Source organism: Orycteropus afer, unplaced genomic scaffold, assembly GCF_000298275.1.
Source record: "Orycteropus afer afer isolate SDZICR_OR568_19922 unplaced genomic scaffold, OryAfe1.0 scaffold00003, whole genome shotgun sequence".
NCBI classification, from domain to species: Eukaryota; Metazoa; Chordata; class Mammalia; order Tubulidentata; family Orycteropodidae; genus Orycteropus; species Orycteropus afer.
In genome coordinates, this window is record NW_006921590.1 from 24,480,529 (window position 1) to 24,501,509 (window position 20,981).

The 20,981-nt window shown below is 38.2% G+C and overlaps 1 protein-coding gene across 1 annotated transcript in view; it reads left to right on the plus strand.

Moving 5' to 3' along the window:
* Positions 1 to 4,453: 4,453 nt before the first annotated feature.
* Positions 4,454 to 20,981, plus strand: part of COL6A5 (collagen type VI alpha 5 chain) — a 135,925-nt gene continuing 119,397 nt past the window's right edge. Inside the window, exon 1 of the mRNA XM_007936816.2 lies at positions 4,454 to 4,523. Within this exon, the coding sequence (XP_007935007.2) occupies positions 4,454 to 4,523 (70 nt within the window). The remainder of the gene's footprint in view (positions 4,524 to 20,981) is intronic.

The window sequence follows — 20,981 nt, forward strand, 5'->3', positions numbered from 1 at the left end:
ATTGGAACTTTCATCATGTTTAAGGGGGAAAACAAAAAAATAAAGATCAACATGGTGATATTTAACAATAAAGGGTAAATTATCCAGATAGAAAAAGAAAAGGTAAATTAGGTCGGCCACATAAATTTTCTTAGCAACATCAGACTCCAGAAAACACTGGCTCAGTAACTAAATGAAAAATGATAAGAAGCTTAGAGGGAAAAAGGGAAGGAACAGAACCCAAAAATTCTACATCTTTTTCTGATGGAATTTATGATCTAGTAATAGCACAAACTATAGTGAAAAATATCACATCATAACAGTAAATATGTGAAGGAAGTGGTCCACTAGAGAGATATAACTGTCATAAACTTCTCAAAGTAACTAAATGTTTAAGTGATCAACTACTAACCAAAAGATTGGTGGTTGAGACCCACCCTCAGCACCTCCGAAGAACCCAGGCACCTTGGAAGAAAAGCCTGGCAATCTGCTTTTGAAAGGTTAAACCTTGAAAACCCTCTGGAGCAGTTCTACTCTGCACACGTGGAGTCACCATGAGTTGTAATTGACTCAATGGAAACTTTGGTTTTTTTTTTTTTTTTGGTTAGCATGGTGTAGAAGTGTAGAAAGCAAAATCTGCAGGAAATAAAGGAGAAATGATGGAAATACAGTTGCAGAGGAAATATTGATGTCCTTAAGAAATTAGGTAGGCAAAAATAGATTAGGTAATCCTAATAGGGAAACATTGAACACTATATCATTAAGGAAAAATATTATTTTCTTTTCAAGCATGCATGAAGCATTTCAAAAATTGAGTATGTATTAAGTCACAAGGAATATATACTGCAATATATTCTCCAAAGGAGAAAGATTACAGACCATATTCTCTGACCACAATGCATTAAAACCAAAAGTAAATATTAAAAGTAGGAGCTACACTCACACTGAGAACGAAAACATCCAAACAAAACAAAACTTAAAATCTCTAGCCACTTGATAAATTTGAAACCATAATTGAAAAATATCTGGCCTATAAAAATGATGGAAATTCTGGCTTATCAAAGGTGATGTTTTTCAGCTGCAGCTGTACTCAGGAAAATGCATTGCCTAATAAAGCTTTCATTACTAAATAAAAAGAATGGAAATAAATGAACTCGTTATTCAATTCAAGAAGTTCACAAAATGAAACTAAGTAAGGCAGAATGGAGTAAAGACAGAAAATTGAGAATGAAGACAAAGAAAAGCAACAGAATCTATTAATAAATGCAAAAATGTCTTTTAGGGGAAAATCCCACAGTAATCTACTAGTTACCTTAATCCAGAGAAATAGAAGAAAAGGAAACAAATAAATAATACTAGGAATGAAAAATCAGAGATGAACCCTAGAGGGCAGAGAAAAATGAGAGAATTTATTTGATTTTATAATAAACAGTTTAAAATCAGGATGCAATGGAAAATTGTAGAAGCAAGCATAATAATAATTGTATATGTAACTAAAGAGGCAGTAGACGCAAAGAGAATCAAGATTTAACTGAAGAAGTAATGGTTGTGCAATATGATTGATGTAATTGGTCTCACTGAATTGTACACATGAAAAATGTTGAACTGGTAATGTTGTGTTATCAGTATTTTTACAAAAATAATAATAATAATAATAATAAAGCAACAGAAAACCTAAATGACCTGTAACACTGGAAAGAACTGAAAATTTCTGAAAGCCAACACTCTGGCCTTGCTAGCGTCATGGACAAATTCTTTCAAAGCTTCCAATAACAAATGATTCCTCTGCATTTATACTGTTTAGGAACAAAGAGAAAGAAGAAAAACTCTCAAATAATTTTTAGAATTATGAATCCAACGTAATTATAATGGCTAAGATTGTGTATCAACTTGGCTAGGCCATGATTCTCAGTGGTTTGGCAGTTATGCTGTGGTTCAGCAGTTATGTAATGATGTAGTTAGTCATCCCTAATTTTGTTATGTATTGTAATCATCTCCATGCTGAGATCTGCTATGAGCAACCAATCTATTGAAATGGAGTTTTCTTTGGGGTGTGGCCTGCATCCAACATACATGGACATTCTGGCAAAGCCCTCTGGCTTTTTGCTCAATCTGGATCCTGCATCTGGCTCAACATCATCTGATCTCCAGTTCTTGGGACTTTAGCTGTAAAGATTATAGCCTTGGAAACCGTATGGGGGCAATTCTAGTCTGTCCTATAGGGTCCTAACCTTGAAAATAGATAATAGAAGTATGTGAAAACTGAAAAAACAAACCCATTGCCATTAAGTTGATTCCAACTCATAGCAACACTTCTGGACAGAGTAGAACTGCCCCATAGGGTTTCCAAGGCTGTAAATCTTTATGGAAGTAGACTGCTTCATCTTTCTCCAGCAGAGATGCTGGTGGGTTCAAACTACTGACATTTTGGTTCACAACTGAAAGCTTTAACCACAGCACCACCAGAGCTCCAAAAGTATGTGAAATGAGTCATAAATAACTTCCTTCAATTGGACTGTGCACTCTCTGATAACAAAATGTAACACTAATCAAATCTCTAATAGTGAACAAAACATGAATATGCCACTAAACAACTCCTATAATATTTAATTAATTTGGCCTTCTAACGTAGTAAACAAGAATATAAATATGTCATACCACAATTCTTTAACTGGCAATAAAACATGCCAATTATGGTTGAACAGAACAGCACACCAGGTACATAAATGCCTGAATTTCTGTTCATTTTCTGAGAAGAAGACAGAAACAAAAGTCCTCTCTGTTCCTCTGAAGACCAAGAAGCCTGCTGAGATACTGCTTACTACAGCCAACTTTGGACCCTAGCTATAGGAGACCTCCTCTGAGTTAGAGGGGTGGTCAAGACTCCTCCCTGAGATAATGCATTCAAAGTAAAAGCCTGGAGTCTAAAGATTTAGACTCTAACATTTAAATAATATTGTAATTATTAACTGTGATACTCCAATGCTAATTGAATGTCTTAACATCTTACTTGTGTGCCTTGCCGTGACTACCTTGCAATAAACTAAATGAGTTTATGCGTGACGAACTGAGCATTCCTTTATGTGTTCTTAAGATAAAATCCTCCAGGACACCTTCTACCTTCCCTCATCACCTTCTCTCCCTTCTTCTGAGTACTCCTTCTGTGCCAGCTACTAGAGACACAAAAGATGTATCAAACATGCTGTGGGCCCTGCTCCACAGAAGTTTGTAACACAGAGGGGTAGGCTGGCATGTAAGCAACCAGAATGAACGTTTCATGTGAGTGAGATTTTTGTCTGTTTTGTCCACCATTGAATCCAAAGTGCCTAAAACAGTACCTAAAATTTAATTGGCACTCAGGAAAATATGCTGAACGGATAAATAAATAATCCATTAGAAATATGCGTGAATGTTCATAAATATGTGTTGTTATGGATTGAATTGTGTTCCCACAAAATATATGTTGTAAATCCTAATCTCTATGATGGGGCAATCTACTTCCATAATGATACTGCCTCGGAAACCCAAGGAGGGGTTGCTATGAGTCGGGTCCTACTCGACAGCACATAACAACAACAACAATTGTGATTATAATCCCATTTGGGAATGGGTTGTCTTTGTTATGTTAATGAGGCAGGATTAGTATAAAGGGTATCTTGAGTCAGTCTCTTCTGAGATATAAAAGAAATTAAACAAGCGAGCAGAGCAGAAACAGGGGAAGAGAGATGACAAGCCACGGGAAGATTGCCCAGAAAAATAAAGCAGAAGCTCAGAAAAGACAAGGACCTTCCTCCAGAGCCAACAGAGAGAGAAAGACTTCCCTAAATCCAACACTCTGAATTCAGACCTTTAGCCTCATAACTCTGAGAGAAAATAAATTTGTTTGTTAAAGCCACTCACTTGTGATATTTCTGTTATAGCAACACTAGGTAACTAAAACAGAATTTGGCACCAAGGGTGGGGTGCTGCTCTGACAGATACCTGAAATGTGGAAGTTCTTTTGGAATTGGGTAATGAGTAGAAGCTGGAAGAGTTTTAAGGTGCTAAGCATAGATTGCCTGAAGACTATTGGTAAAATTATGGATATCAAAGGCACTTCTGATGAGGACTCAGAGGAAGTGAGGAGAGCTATAGAGAAAGTCTCTACCATCTTAGAGAATACATATGGCCCCAGGTACAGAATGCTAGAAATGTGTACAGTTGCTAGAAATGTGGACATTAAATGTGCTTCTGGTGAGGCTTTAAAAGAAAATGATGAACATATGATTAAGCACTGGAGGAATGACGATGCTTTTTATGCAGTAGCAAAGAACTTGTCTGAATTATGTTGGAGTGTTTGTTAGAAGGTAATGAACTTGGATATCTGGCTGATAAGATTTCTAAGCAAGGTCTTAAAAGAGCCACATGGTTTCTCCTTGCTGCTTGTAGTAAAAAGTAAGAGGATAGAGATGGACTTAAAAATGAACTGTGCAAAATGAAAACAGAACTTAAAGATGTGGACAATTCTGTTGTACTAAGGACACATGTCCTAGAATTTTCACCAGGTATGTGGCTGCACAATCTTTTGTTAAAGAAATTAAGCCTATGACTGATGAATTTAACCAACTACTATGGCAGGAAAACCCATCAGTTTAGACTGAAGGGGACAGAGAAAGAATGAAAGGAAAAAGCATTGTCTGCCTCTTGGAATTCTACAGGTAGAAAGCAGGCCAAAGGAACTACATTTGTTGTCCTCCAAGAAGATAAAAGGGCAATCCCTGCAGCAGTTCGGAGCTCATGCAAAACTGTTGAAAAGAACACAGAAAGAAGAGCCTTCTCTGTTTCAAAAGGTGGGGCCATGGTCTCCTGGATCTCAAAGGGTGGGGCCACACAGCCTCTTAGGTTTCATAGAGTTAAATCTTTTTCAAGTCAGTTCTGGACTGTGGGCTGCCATTAAAGTGTGTCAGCAGGATGGGACCACCACTCAAAGCTGAGGAGTTTGGGTTTCCATGCCCAAGAGACTGAAGAATAGGCCCTGCTGGCACCAATGGTAGGGGTCAATCAGATAGACTAGGGGAATTGGGCTGTCCAAAGCTGAGGGAGTAGAGTTGCCATTCCAGTGGGCCTGGAAGACGGAACTAAAGCCCAGGGCTGAGAGGCCTCCACCCAGAATCCAGAGGGTATGGCCAACGTCTGGAGGTTGGGACCATTGCCCAGATGGTCTCAGAGAACAGAAGATTATTTTCAGTCCTTGAGAGCTAATGTAAGTTCTGATAGGTTTTGGACTTGATTGGTGCTGATACCCCTTCTTTCCTTCCAATTTCTCCTATTTGTAATGGAAATGTTTACTTTGTGTCTGTTCCACTACTGTACTTTGGAAACAGATAACTTGTAGTTTAGATTTCATAGGTCACAGATAAAGAGGAATTTTGCCCTAGGATGAAATATGCCTAAAGTCTCACCCTTATTTGATTTAGATGATTCAGAAGATGAGATTTTTGGATTTGGAGTTGATTTAAGATTTTGGATGAGGTGATGGGGTAAATGTGTTGTGCATGTGGCAAGGACATGAATTTTTGGAGGCCAAAGGGTAGAATGCTATGGATTGAATTGAGTTCCCAAAAAATAACGTGTTGTAAATCCTAACCTCTATGCCTGTGGTTATAATCCTACTTGGTAATAGATAGTCTTTTTATGTTAAGGAGGCAAGATTAGTATAAGGTGTATTTTGAGTCAGTCTTTTTTGAGATATAAAAGAGATTAAACAAGTGAGCAGAGCAGAGATAAGGGAAGAGGGATGCCAAGGCACATGAAGATTGCCTAGAAGCAGAAGCTCAGAAGCAACAAGGACCTTCCTCCAGAGCTAACACAGAGAGAAAGCCTTTCCCTAGAGCCAGCACTCTGAATTCAGACTTCTAGCCTAAACCAAGAGAAAATAAATTTGTTTGTTAAACCTACCCATTTATGGTATTTCTGTTATAGAAATACTAGATGACTAAGACATATGTGTACACATATAGGTATGTATATGTACATACATACAAACCATATGAATAAATTCCAGTAGTACTAAAGAGGTGCTCATTGAATGAAGTTGTAAATCGTGAGTTGAACTTTGCTTGGCAAAGGTTCTCCTCTTCTTTTAGGCCAGGACTGGGTCTTCACCTGTATTTCCCATGTTGCCTGCACTGAGCTTCATGGATTATAGATCCTCAGTAAGTATTTGTGTCATTGGACTGAAACTGTTTCTGGCCACACTGGAATTCTGGATCCTCATTCCTCATGTACTCTCCAGCCTATACTAACGGATATGTTGTTCCAAGTAGCACTGCCAACCACATCCTCTAGTCCTTTTGCCCTGCCCTCTCTACTTCTTCCTTGGCTGATCAAAGGGGATTTGGAAGACTTCTGCTTTTTACAAAGGTAGACCTAGGACCATCTGCACAGTGTGGACTTCCCTGCTAGAGCAGGCTCCCCAGGACTTGTCTAGAATGATTGTTCAGCTGTGCCACATAGTTGTTCAAACTGGTAGAGTTGGCTTCCATGTACAGTCTATTACTCTCTTAATCTCAAGATACTCCAAACATAGCCTTTTGCTTCTAGAAATACATGGAATTGCTGCTATATTAAAATTGTTAGAAAGTTGAGGAGGAATGGCTCAGCATCTCCTAAGCAATTAATTCAACAAATGTTCTTGAGAACCTCCTCTTGAGCAGGCCCTAAATAAGGCAAATGGGACACTCAGTAGGCAAGGGTGAAGAGCTAAGCACTTCTATACTCAAAAAGCTCCTAAGTGTGTGTGTTACAGTGATGGAGAAGGTAGGGGATTAACAAAAGTATTTCAGTAACCACAGAACTAGGCAAAATGTGATATTTTCCAAAGAAGAAGACTAAATTTGACAACCCAGGAAACTGGAGTAGGTATATGGTTGTGTGAGTAGACTTGGAGATGTGGAAGAGCCACATACTTATTCTTTCTGAGAACCCATGCAGTGGAAGAAGAGATCAAAAGACAAGGAGAACACAGTTATGTGGCACCTACAGAGAGGGTATTAAGATAGGGAGACATTATTGTTGTTGTTAGGTGTTCTCAAGTCATTTCCAACTTGCAGTGACACTATGTAAAACAGAACAAAACACTGCCTGGTCCAGCACCATCCTTACAATGATTGCTATGTTTGAGTCCATTGTTGTAGCCACTGTCGATCTATCTCATTGAGGGTGTCTTCTTCTTTTTCCCTGACCCTCTACCAAACATGATATTCTTCTCCAGGGACTGGTCTCTCTTGATAGCATGTACAAATATGTGAGAAGAAGTCTTGCCATCCTCACTTCTAAGGAATATTATGGCTGTACTTCTTCCAAGACAGATGTATTCATTCTTCTGGCAGCTGATGGTATATTAAATATTTTTGCCAACACCATAATTTAAAGGCATCAGTAATTCTTCTGTCTTCCTTATTTGTTGTCCACCTTTCACATACATATAAGGAAATTGAAAATACTGTGTCTTGAGTCAGGCACACTTTCCTCTTCAAAGTTACATCTTTGTTTTTTAACACTTTTATGAGGTCTTTTGCAGCAGATTTGCCAAATGCAATATGTCATTTGATTTACTTTCTTCTTAACATTTAATTGTGATTTTGGTGAAAGTTTACAGAGAAAATTTGTTTTCCATTCAACAATTCATACACATTTTTTTTCTCCAAGTGATTTTGAGTTTGGTTCCACATTGTTCTCCCTCTCTATCAAGGGTCTCCTACATAGATCCCCTTCCAAGTGGATGACAGTGGTAGCCGGGCACCATCTAGTCCTTCTGGTCTCATAGTTGTATAGGATGCATGCAGATCAGATGGTGTACCAGTTGCTAGGACTAATTGTTTCCATGAATTTTGGTTTTCTTCATTCTTCTTTGCTCTGCATGAGGAGAGACCCATCGTTGCATCAATTCATACACTTTTTGATTCATGAAATTGATCCCATTCCCCACAGTGTTTACTGTTTCTTTTTGTCCTTCTTTCCCATCCCCTCCTGCCTTCTAAGGTTTATCCCTGGGCAAATGCTGCCCTTTGATCTTGTGTGATTGCTTGTTCTAGAGACTGCATACCCTACGGTGTTATTGTTCACCTAATAGGCCTATTGTTTGGCTGAAAGTTCAGCCACAGGCATGGCTTAAAGGGTTAAGACTAAAGACCACAGTCTTGGGAATTCTGCCAGTTTCTATCAGACCAGTAAGCATATTCTTTTTCATTATTTTGAGTTTTGTTCTGCATTTTCCTCCAATTCTATCCAGAACTGCCTATTGTGATCTCCTTTATAACAGTCAGCAGTGGTATCTGGGCACCATTTAGTTCTTTTGGTCTCAGGGTCGTGGAGGCTGGAGTTTGTGTGGTCCGTTAGTCCTTTGGACTGATTGTTTCCATGTGACTTTGATTATCTTCACTCTTTCCTCTGGACGGGTGAAACCAATAGTTGCACATTAGATAGCCCCTCACAAGCTTTTAAGACTCCAGTGACTACTCACTGGTAGGATGTAGAACATTGTCTTTGTGGATTATATTATGCCAGTTCACTTTGATGACCTCCAAGACTATATGATGTTGAGTCCCTGGGCCCAGTGGCTCATTCCCTCAATGTGTTTGGTTATCACTAAGAAGTTTTCATAACTTTGTCCTTTGTATGCTCTACTGTCCTCATGGATATAATTGTAGCACATACTAATACGTATGTAGAAATATCCTCTGTCAAACCTATAGATATTTGTGGTATAGCCATATTTGCCTTCCCACTCCTAGGTAGTTTGCATACCTATCTGTGTATCCACTCACAGATTATTGTTGCTATCATCGCAGGATTGTGTGTATAGAAGTATTTACCTTTGTTCCCTTTAACTCTTGTGCTCCTCCCTGTGTCTTCCTTTACCTTAATCATTTGGTTTTCACCTTACCCTATTGTGTATTGCCTTTCCCTTCACCCAAGTTAATATGTGACTACCCTCTGGTTAGTGATTTGTGCTCCTTTTCCTTCCCATCTCAGGTAAACTTCAAAGAATGCTGCTTTCTGTGTTTCTCAAAATTTGTCCATTTCTTTTAGTTTTCAAATATGTTGAAGTACAGTTCTTCCTAGTATTCTGTTATTATCCTTTTTATTTCCTTTGGTTCTGTTGTGATATCACCCTTTCATTTCTTATTAGTTTTAGTTCAATCTTCTTTTCTTTTGTTAGATTTGCAAGTGGATTGTTGATTTTATTAATCCTTTTGAAGAACCAACTTCTAGTTTTGTTAATTCTTTCTGTTATCTTTCTGTTTCATTTATTTCTGCTCAAATCTTTATTATTTCCTTTCTTCTGGTGACTGTAGGCTTTTGTTGCTGTTCTTTTTCTAATTGTTGGGGATGTTGGCTTAAGATCTTGATATTGATTATTTCTGTTTTGGTGTGTGCACTTATTGCTAGCAAGAAGGCTGGCAGTTCAAACCCACCAGCCATTCCTCAGAAGGAAGGTTGGCAATCTACTTCTGTAGTGATACTGCCTCAGAAACCCAAGGAGGGGTCACTATGATGAGTCAGGTACAACTCGATGGCACATAACAACAACTTATTGCTGTAAGTTTATCCTCTGGACACTGCTTTTACTGTGTTCCAAAGACTTCAAAAACACCAAAACCAAACTCACTGCTGTCAAGTCAGATCTGACTCATAGTGACCCCTCCTTGGGTTTCCAAGGAGGTATCTCTATGGAAGTAGACTGCCCAATCTTCCCTAGCTGGTGGGTTTGAACAACCAGCTTTCTGATAAGCAGTCAAATGCCTTATGCACTATGCCACCGGAGCTCCCAAAGACTTTCTTGTTGTTGTTGTTATGTGCTACCAAGTCGGACCCAACTCATAGTGACCCCTCCTTGGGTTTCCGAGGCAGTATCATTACAGAAATAGATTGTTCAACCTTCCTTCCAAGGAGTGGCTGGTGGGTTTGAACTGCCAGCCTTCTGGTTAGCAGTCAAGTGCCTTAGGCACTATGCTACCAGACCTCCTCCAAAGATTTTAGTATGTTGTATTTTCATTCTCCTTTGATTCAAGGAATTTAAAATTTTTATTTTTTATTTCTTGTACTGCTGAGTAGTTTTTAAACAGGGTGCTCTTCAGTTTCCATACATTTTATATTTTTTACCTTGTTCTTCCTGATGTTGATTTCTAATTTTATAACATTGTGATCTGAGAAGATGCTTTGTAGGATTTTGATGTTTTTAAATTTATTGAGGTTTGTTTTGTGGCCTAATATATCATCTGTTCTGGAGAATGTCTCATATGTGCTGGAAAAGAGTGTATATTTTGCTATTGTTGGGTGGGGTGTTCTGTATATGTCTATGAGGTCAAATTGGTTGTGTTGGTTAGATCTTCTGTATCTTTTTTTATTTTCTTTTACTTGTTCTGTCCTTCATTGAATGCGGTATATTAAAATCTCCTACTTTTATTATGAGTTGTTTATTTCTCTTTTCAGTTGTGTTAAAGCTTCATTTATGTGTTTTGGGGCCCTTTGATTGGGTGCTTAGATATTTATTATGGTTATGTCCTCTTGTTGGGTTGACACTTCCATCATTATATGATGTCCTTCCTTGTCTCTTTTGCTAGGTTTTTGCCTTAAAGTCTGTTTTATCAAAAATTAGTATCACCACTCCTGCTCCTTTTTTGTTTGCTATTTGTTTGATGTATACTTTTCCATCTTTTGATTTTTAGCTTATTTTTGTCTTTGTGTCTAAGGTGTGACTCTTGTAGATAGCATATTGATGGGTTATATTTTCTTACCCAATCTGCTTCTTTCTGTCTCTTGACTGGTGTATTTAATTCATTTAAATTCAGTGTCATTATCAGTAAGTATGAATTTACTGCTGTCATTTTGCTGTGTTTTTTTTTTTGGTGGTGTTGAGAGTTTCTTTATTCCATATATTTTTCTGTGCTGAGTTTATTGTGTTAACAAATTGTCTTATAATTTCCTTCATTGCTGTTGTTTTAGTTCTTAATGAATGCTTATGATTTCCTTCTTTTTTGTTTTGGTGAGGTTTATTAATTTTCTTTGAGGTTACTGTGTAAGTTATTACTACTTATCAAGTATAAAACAGTCCATTCTATCTTGATATTATCTTGACTTCCTCTCCATTTGGAAATTCTGTAACTATACCATTTACTTCCTTTTTTTGCTTTGTAGTTGTCTTCATTTACAAATTGCTATCTCTTGTTCCTGATTTTCAGTGTTGTAGGTTTGTTTTCTTTTTCATGCTTCTAGATATAACTTGTTTTCCATCTGATGTTGTTGTGTGTCTTAATCTAAGATTGTTGTCTGCTGTTGTTGATTCTCTGTCTGAAAGACTCCCTTTAGCATCTCTTTTAAGGTTCATCTTTTTTTTTTTTTTACAAATTCTCTCTCTCTCTTTTTTTCCTGGTTTATCTGGAAATGTCTTAATTTTGCCATCATATTTGAGGGACAATTTTGCTAGATATATAATTCTTGGTTGGTAACTTTTTTTTCTTTCCAGGTTTTATTTATGTCATCCTATTGCCTTCTTGACTGTGTGATGTCTTCTGAGAAGTCACAGCTTCTTTTATCTTTTTGGTTCTTTGTAGGTGACTTTTTATTTTTCCCAAGCTGGTTTCAGGCATCTTTCTTTGTCTTTGGTTTTAGAAAGTTTGATTATGATATGTCTTGGTAATTTTCTATGCTCTTGGTGGTTCACTGAGCTTTTGAATGAGTATTTCTCATCTTTTATGTTATAAGGGAAGTTTTCTTCCAACAAATCTCTGACAATTTTCTTTTCTTTTTTTTTTTTGTCTCTTCTTGTTCTGGGAGTCTAGTCACACATATGTTATTCTTCTTGATAGTGTCATGTAATTCTTCATCTTTCTTCACTTCTTTTCATTCTTTTTTTCTGATTGTTCCTCTAATAGATCAGTGTTAAGAGGTTTGTCTAATTCTATCTCCCACTGATTCAGTTCTAGTCCTTTGCCTTTCCAATGCATTATCCATTTCTGTAATTTTAGTTTTAATCTCCTGAATTTCTATTTACTGTTTTTGTGTGATTTCTGATTTTCCACTTATTTTGTCAATTGTTTTTCCTGAATTCTTCTAGAATTTTTTCTGTGTTTCTTTGATTTTTCTCTGTAATTTCTTTGTTATCATCTTTATTTTCCTTGAACTCTCTCTTAATCTGCTGAAACAATCTGAGAATATATCTTTTGAATTTCTTATCAGTAGTTCAAATAGCAGTACTTCCTCCTGAATATTTTCTGGTTTTGTATTCACACCATTTGTCCTATTTTTTCTGTGATTTAAAGTTGTCTTTTGTGTCTGAAACATTGTGGATTTATTGTATCAATTTTTTGATTTTATGTTGTTTTGCTTCAGTCTTATTTTTTGTTTTGTTTTAATGTATCTGGGCAATGGGGTGGACATTCTACTCTAGTCAGTAGTTTGGAAGCACTAGGGCACTCATCATTTGTCTGTGGGTGAATTTGTTAGTGATTAGGAGTATTGATACAAGTCTCTAATTGCTGGTCATGTAGAGATGCCGAGGGAAGGCTGAGTGGGTGCTGGCCTCTGTCTGTTGTTGATCCAGTAGTGCCATAGCTGGTGGTGGCACTCACCCAGTGCGTGGGGTGGCAGAAGTGGGGCATCTGGCTAGGTAGGGTCACTGGCTCCCAACTGATAGAGGGAAAGAAAAAAAAAAGGAGGCGGAAGCAAAAAAAGAAAAGAAGCAAAAAGAAGGGGTGGGGGAACAAAGAGGGAAGAAGTAAGAAGAAAGAAAAGAGGGGAAAAAAGTACAGTACTGGTGTGAATGCTAGCTGCTAAACATAGCTGGAGCAGTAATGCAATGCTTGGTCTGCAGGTGGCACATTGCCGGCCATGGAGGGGTGGGTAGTGGGGTCTCTGCTGACTATGGAGGTGGTAGGGACAGCAACCTGTTCACAGGATCATGCATTGCTTGCAGAGGCAGATGCTGCCTCTGTTGGGGAGGGGTACTTGTGCCACAGGACCAAAAAAAGAGAAAAAGAAAAAAGGGAAGGAGATGTAAAGGAGAGAATATTTAAAAAAGAGGAAAAAAGGTATCTCTTTTAATCAAAAACCAGTGGCAACATGAGGAAAAAATAAGAAAAAAAAAAAAAAAGATTAAGAGAGAGAGAAGAAAAGGAAGTGGCACAGAACTGGTGCGAGTGCTAGCCACCAAACAAGCCTACAGTGGAATCATGGCATTCACTCTGTGAGAGTACACACTGCTGACTGCAGACTGTGGTGGCAGGCATAGCTGACCGTGGAGCCAGTGAGGAATGGTGCACCCACTCTGCAAGATCAAAAAAATGTAAGTGGGATAAAGAGAGGGGAAAAAAAAAAGACAAGCATGGGGAAGAGGGAAGAATCATGGAGAGAGAAAAGGAGAGAAAAAAAAAAGAAAGTGCTAGCTGCCAACTACAGGTGCAGTGGAAACGTGGTGTGCACTCCATGGGAGTGAGCACTGCCAACAGTGGAGGGGCCGGGGCTGGAGCTGATGACAAAGGAGGTGGTGGGGTGGAGCACCTGCTGTGCAGGATCAAAAAAGAAAGGGGGGAAAGAAGAGACAAACAAAAAGAAAAAAATGAAGGAAGAGGGAAGAACTAAGATGAAAGAAAAAAGAATGAGAGAAAAACAGAAGGGGCACATAACTGGTACTGTGGAGAGTTTTGTCTGGCTACCATGTAGTAGGCATTAGGAGGTTGTGCAAGGTTGGGGTGGGGAAAGAGATCACACCTCTCTGGCTGCCAATCCTGATGTGGTTGCTAGCACAATCCTGGGTGATGGAGCCAGTTACCTTGTTTAAGGCCTCGATCAGTGATACTGCCTCGGAAACCCAAGGAGGGGTCACCATGAGTCGGGTCCGACTCGATGGCACATAACAACAACAATAACAAGTATGCCATCCTGGCCATACCTCTAATGTTTGATTTTTTGACCACTGCTTCCATAGGAATTGTTTGTGGATCCAAGTAAAATGAAACTCTTGACACTTTCAATATTTTTTTCCATTTATTGTGATGTTGCTTATTAGTCAATTTGAGAAGTATTTATTTTCTTTTTGCTAGGGTGTAATCCATACTGAAGACTGTATATAGTCTTTGATTTTCATAGTAAGTGCTTCAAGCCCTCTTAGCTTTCAGCAAGCAAGGTTGTGTCATCTGCATATCACAGGTTGTTAACAAATCTTCCTTCAGTCCTAATGTCATGTTCTTCTTCATATAGTCCAACTTCTGGGATTGTTTGCTCATCATACAGACTGAATAAGTATGGTGAAAGGATACAGCTCTAGTCCACACCTTTAATCTGAGAAGCTGGAATATATGGAAAAGAGCATGGCATCAAGATTGGAGGAAGACTCGTTAACAACCTGTGATATGCAGATGACACAACTTTGCCTGCTGAAAGTGAGGATGACTTGAAGCATTTACTGATGAAGATTAAAGACTACAGTCTGCAGTATGGATTACATCTCAATATAAAGAAAACAAAAATCCTCCCAAATGGACCTATAAGCAGCATCATGATAAATGGGGAAAAGTTTGAAGTTGTCAAAGACTTCATATTGCTTGGTCCTACAATCAACACCAATGGAAACAGCAGTCAAGATATCAGATGACATATTAAAAACAAAACAAACAAGAAAAACAAACTCACTGGACAAAGTGGCTGCAAAAGACCTCTTTCAAGTGCTAAAGAGCAAAGATGTCTCCTTGAGGACTAAGGTGCGCCTGACATAAGCCATGGTATTTTCAATTGCCTCATATGCATGTGAGAACTGGACAATGAATAAGGAAGACTGAAGAAGAAGAGTCAATGCTTTTGAGTTGTGGTGCTGGCAAAGAATGCTGAAAGTACCGTAGAGTGGTAAAAGAACTAACAAATCTATCCTGGAAGAAGTGCAGCCAGAATGCTCCGTGGAAGTGAGAATGGCCAGACTTCCTCTAACCTATTTTGGTCATGCTGTCAGAAGGAACTATTTCTTGGAAAGGGATATCATGCTTGGTAAAGTAGAGGGTCAACGAAAGAGGGGAAGGCCCTCAACAAGATGAATTGACAGTGGCTACAACAATGGGCTGAGGTATAGCAAAGATTGTGGAACTGGCACAGGACCGGGCAGTGTTTCGTTTTGCTATGCATGGGGTCCCTATGAGTCGGAGATGACTCGATGGTACCTAACAACAACAACAGCACACCTTTTCTGATTTTGAACCATGAACTATCCCCTTGTTCTGTTTAAACAACTATCTCTTGGTCTATGTATAGGTTTTTCATGAGTACAATTAAGTGTTCTGGCATTCCCATTTTTTGCAATGTTATCATAATTTATTATGATGCACACAATGGAATGCCTTTGCATAGTCAGTAAAATACAAGTAAACATTTTGCTGATATTCTCTACTTTCAGCCAAGATCCATCTGACACCAGCAGAGATATTCGTTTTTCCATGTCCTCTTCTGAATCTGGCTTTAATTTTGCAATTTCCTTTTGACTTACTGCTGCAACCATTTTTTAATTATCTTCAGCAAAACTTTATTTGCTTGCTATATTAATGAGATTGTTCAATAATTTCCACATTCTGTTGAATCACATTTCTTTGGAATTGGCACAAATACGGTCTATTCCAATCAGTTGGCCAGGTAGCTAGCTGTCTTCCAAACAAGTGAGCACTTCCAGCATTGCATCTATTTGTTAAAACATTTCAATTGCTATTCTGTCAATTCCTGGAGCTTGTTTTTTGCCAATGCCTTCAGTGAAGCTTGGACTTTTTCCTTCAATACCACTGGTTTTTGATTATATGCTACTTTCTGAAATGGTTGAATTTTGACCATTATTTTTGGTACAGTGATTGTGTATTCCATCTTCTTTTGGTATTTCCTGCTTTGTTCAGTATTTTGCCCATAGATATTTTCAATGTTGCAGCTCAAGGCTTGAATTTTTCTTCAGTTCTTTTAGCTTGAAAAATGCCAAGAGCATTCTTTCCTTCTGGTTTTCTAACTCCAGGTCTTTTCACATTTCATTATAATACTTTACTTAGTCTTCTCAAACTGCCCTCTGAAATCTTTTGTTTAGCTCTTTTATGTCACCATTTCTTCCATTTTCTTTGAGTACTCTACATTCATGAGTGAGTTTCAGAGTCCCTCTTGACATCCATTTTGGTCTTTCCTTTATTTTTAATTATCCTTTTCTTTCTTCATATATGATGTCCTTGATGTCATTCCCACAACTCATCTCACCTTCAGTCATTAGTGTTCAGTGTATTAAATCTATTCTTGAGATGGTCTCTAAATTCAGGTACTATATACTCAAGGTTGTACTTTGCTTCTTATGGACTTATTTTAATTTTCTGCAGCTTCAACTTGAATATACATAGGGGCAATTGGTGGCCTGTTCCACAGTAGGCCTCTGGCCTTGTTCTGACTAATGATATTGAGCTTCTCTGTTGTCCCTCTCCACAGATGTTCTTGATTTGATTCCTGTGTATTCCATGTTGCAAGGTCCACATGTATAGTCACTATTTGTTGAAAGAAAAGTATTTGCAATGAATAAGTCATTGGTCTTGCAAAATTCTGTCATGTGATCTCCAGTGTTTTTCTATCGCCAAGGCCACATTTTCCAACCACCAATTCTTCTTCTTTATTTCCAACTTTTGCATTCTAATCACCAGTAATTTTCAAGCCTTCTTGATTGAATGTTTGATCAATTTCAGACTGCAGAAGTTGGAAAAAATCTTCTATTTCTTCACTTTTGGCATTAGTGGTTGCTATGTAAGTTTAAATAATAGTCATATTAACTGGTGTTCCTTGTAAGCATATGAATATTATCCTGTGACTGACAGTGTTGTACTTCAGGATACATCTTGAAATGTTCTTTTTGATGATGAATGTAACACCATTTATCTTCAATTTGTCATTCCCAACATAGTAGACCATATGATTCTGTATTTCAAAATGGCCAGTACCAATCTATTTCAGCTCTTTCATGCGTAGGATTGATCTTTATGTGTTCCATTTAATTTTTGACAGTTTCTAATTTTCTTAGATTCATACTTCATGCATTCCACTTCCTAATTATTAATGGATGTTTGCAACTGTTTCTGCTCATTTTGAATTGTGCATTGGAAAATAAGTCTGGGCAATTATCTGGCATCATTGTCCCTGCTGACAAGAAAACACAGTGTGCCTTCCCAATGCTCTCAGAAATGGACCAATGCCCCAGGGAAGCTGAGGTCTAGGCTTTAGTCTTAGCTCCGCCAGGAACTTGTATATGTCATCCAAACTCTCTGGACCACAGACCTTCAGCTGGAAATAAGTGGTTGGTGCATATGCATTCAAATCTCCTTTCTAGTTGGAGGATGTAGTTCCTAAATTATATCCTTCTTTCTCTTTTGGAACTCCATATCCTAGTCAGTCTGTTGTTTGCCTGTTTTAGGGCCTTTTGTCTGTGTTGACCAAGGGATGATTAACCAGGGAGAATGAAGAGCAGGTATTAGGGAGATAAGAAATTTGGCAGAAGACAAATGGCAACATGACCTGATATCTATTTCTGACAATCTTTCAGGACCTCCTGCTTCTTTACCTGAAAAAGGAGGGAAAGAATGAAATCAGCCTTGGTGGTTTTGAACTGCTGTTTGTACCATGTTTGATTTAAGATTTAGCAATGCAAACTTTTAGCAAACTGCTTACATACTTATTTCCATTCCAGTGGGCTCCAGATTTACACCAATGCTTTGGCTGTGTTATTATAATTTACTAAATAATTGCTATTTTCCTATAGTGTCTGAACCTGCCAGAAGGTTGCAAGCTATTACTGTGTACCCTTATAGTTTGATAAATTAAGCTGTTTTTTATTCCTCTTCCACACATCACTTTAAGACTTTTTGTTATAAGATATACTGCCTATGGAAAGTACAGTTTACCATTCAGAATGAGTATCATTTATCTTCACAGACATTTATGACCAAAAGAATGTAATCAAAAGAAATGATTATTAGTTATTCCATTATTACCCTCCTATTTTGGCTTCTGGCAATGGCTGGAGAGTTTTGTTCCCCATTTCTATCTGATTGATCTATGTGTGCTAATGAGCCCCACAGGAAATAGCTGGCTCAGCTGGTTGCTGTCTAATCTTCAATGTGTGGAGTCTTCTCTCCAGATGTGTGGTTGAACTGTTAATTCCTTCTGAAGCACACTTGGGGTACCTGCCCCTCAGAGGGGGTCCTGGCTTAGAATTCCCAACCAGCCTCAGAGCATTTGAGGATTGGAGAGTATGAGAATGGGTGAGCTGGTTCTTAGAAGCTATTCAAACTGTGCCCCAGTCGGGCATTAAAAGAAAAAAGCAGATAGTTGCAATAGAGTCAATTCTAACTCATGGTAACCCCATGTGCTTCTGATCAGAAATGGGCATAGGGCTTTCAATGGTTTTGACCTTTCAGAAGTAGACCACCAGGCCTTTTTCTGAAGGACCTCTGAGTGGATTCAAACCTTTCTGTTAGCAGCCAAGTGCTTAATTGTTTGTGGCACCCAGGGACTCCTGGTTTAGATCATATCTCCTCTAATGTCTGATTAACTTCTAGAAGAATCACTATTTCAGGACTTTCCATCCTGGAATCAGGGGGTCACAGACGTTTAGAATTAGGCGGGGCCTTAGATGTTATGTGGGCCTCTCCTAAGTGTCAGGAGCCAGAGATAAAATGATGACCAAAACAGGCAGAAGTCCCCACTCTGATATAACTTCTATACCCTAGTCTTTTTTTCACTTTTCTCCTGACATGAGAGACTTTTAGTTTGGCACTCATTGGCAATTTAGCACTGGTTGCTGGTTTCCTCCATCCAATCCAACCTTAAGATACTCCATGGAGATAAGGAGATTGAACAATCAAAGAACCAAGAGCCATAGATGAGTAACAATTAATAAAGGGTGGCTGCCCCAGAATAACCACAGGGCCTGATAACAGGTGGGATTGGGTGGGGGATTGAGAGTGGTGGAAACTAGATTACAACAATGGAGCGCCTCTCTCCTGAGAAGCTCCGCCTTCTATCCCCATCTTATCTGGTGGAGCATAAATTTTCCCTCTTTTCTCAGGCATACATTACTAGCCAAAAATGAGCTTACATGCAAAAAAAAAAAAAAAAATTATATTTGTCTCAAGAGCACAACTAATGTGGAAGATAGAGAAACCAGAACAACCTAGACTAAAGGAAGCAGAAGTAATGAAAAGACAAAATAAGAATGTCAAGTAAGGATAGTATAACATGCTGTGTTGGGCAGTTGTGGCACATCTTTAGTGTGACTATTTCTTAATGAAACCCAGTGGATAGCAATTTGGCAATCTCCATTTAAACACTTAAGCACTCCTTTGGCATAGCATTTCCACCTCTACAAAATTAAGCTGTACATATATGCACACATTTAGGAAATGCTGTAGATACAATGACATTTATTATAACATTCATCCATTCTCTTAGAGCTTAATTCCAGTAAGGTGGAAAAAGACAGTAAAAATGCATGAATAAGACATGCCATCACTGCCTTGTTTGCTGCTGCTGAGCACCTCAGAACCAATACCTGCAGAGCAGAGTGACCCTGCTGGTATTTGAAATACCAATGGCATAGCTTCCAGCATCATAGACAAGTCACCACAGTACAGCAAAATGACAGACTGATAGAATGCTCATACCACTGGATGGCTATAATAAAAAATACAGACAATAAAATGTGGTGAGAATGTGGAAAAATTGGAACCTTCGTACCTTGCTAATGGGAATGTAAGTGGCATGGCCACTTTAGAAAACAGGTTGGCAGTTTATGAAAATGTAAACATAGAATGAAAATAGGACCTTAGAACTACCATAAGACCAATAATTCTATTCCTAGTTACCTACCGAAGACAATGAAACCATATATCCACACAAAAACTTGTACATTTATGTTTATAGCAGCATTTTTGTAATAAGCAAATGCAACCCAAATGCCTATGAATAGATCAATGATAAAATTTTTAATTCCATATAATGGAATAATATTCAGTCATAAAAAGGGGTGAACTGCTGATACTTGCCACTGCACGAATATACCTTGAAAACATTGTGTTAAGTGAAAGAAGCCAGATACAAAAGATAACATATTATATGATTCTATAGGAGCTCTGGTAGCATAGTGGCTAAGGCACTTGACTGCTAACCAGAAGGCTGGTGATTCAAACCCACCAGCCACTCCTCGGAAGGAAGGTTGGGCAATCTACTTCCGTAGTGATACCACCTTGGAAACCCAAGGAGGGGTCATTATGAGTCAGGACCGACTCGATGGCACATAACAACAACAACAACAAAAATTTGTATTAAGTGTCCAGAATAGGCAAATACACATGTAAAATAAGCCAAGGGCTGTGGGAAGATGGGAAATGGGTAGTTATTGCTAATGGTGTGAGTTTTCTTTATAGGATGATGAAAGTATTCTGGAATTAGATAATGATAACAGAGACTCATCCTATAAATATACTAGAAAATATTGAATTGTACACTTTAAAAGAGTGAATTTTTGAATTTTATCTCAATAATAAAATAAACAAATAAGTAAATTATATGATATAATGTGATGAGTACAGATTTGAAAGTCATTGTGTGTTGATATAAGTCAGCAACTATCAGGGAGTCTCAGTTTCTTTTTCAGTAAAATAGAGGTTTACTTAAATGATCTAGAGGCTCTCTTCCAACTCTATCTTCCAATATATTTGAATCTTTCTGCATGAAAAGCAGTTCATAAAGAACTTGTGGAAAGATCAACTCTAGAGTATAATAAAGCCCTGATACCTTTGGTCTGTCATTTAAGGCAGCTCAATTTGGGGTGCAAACAGTTAACAAGCTTGGCTACTACCCAAAAGGTGGGCAGTTCAAGTCACCTCAGAAGAAAGGTACCTCAGCACTAGGCACCTCAGAAGAAAGGCCTGGTGGTCTACTTCAAAAAAAAGTCAGCCATTGAAAAC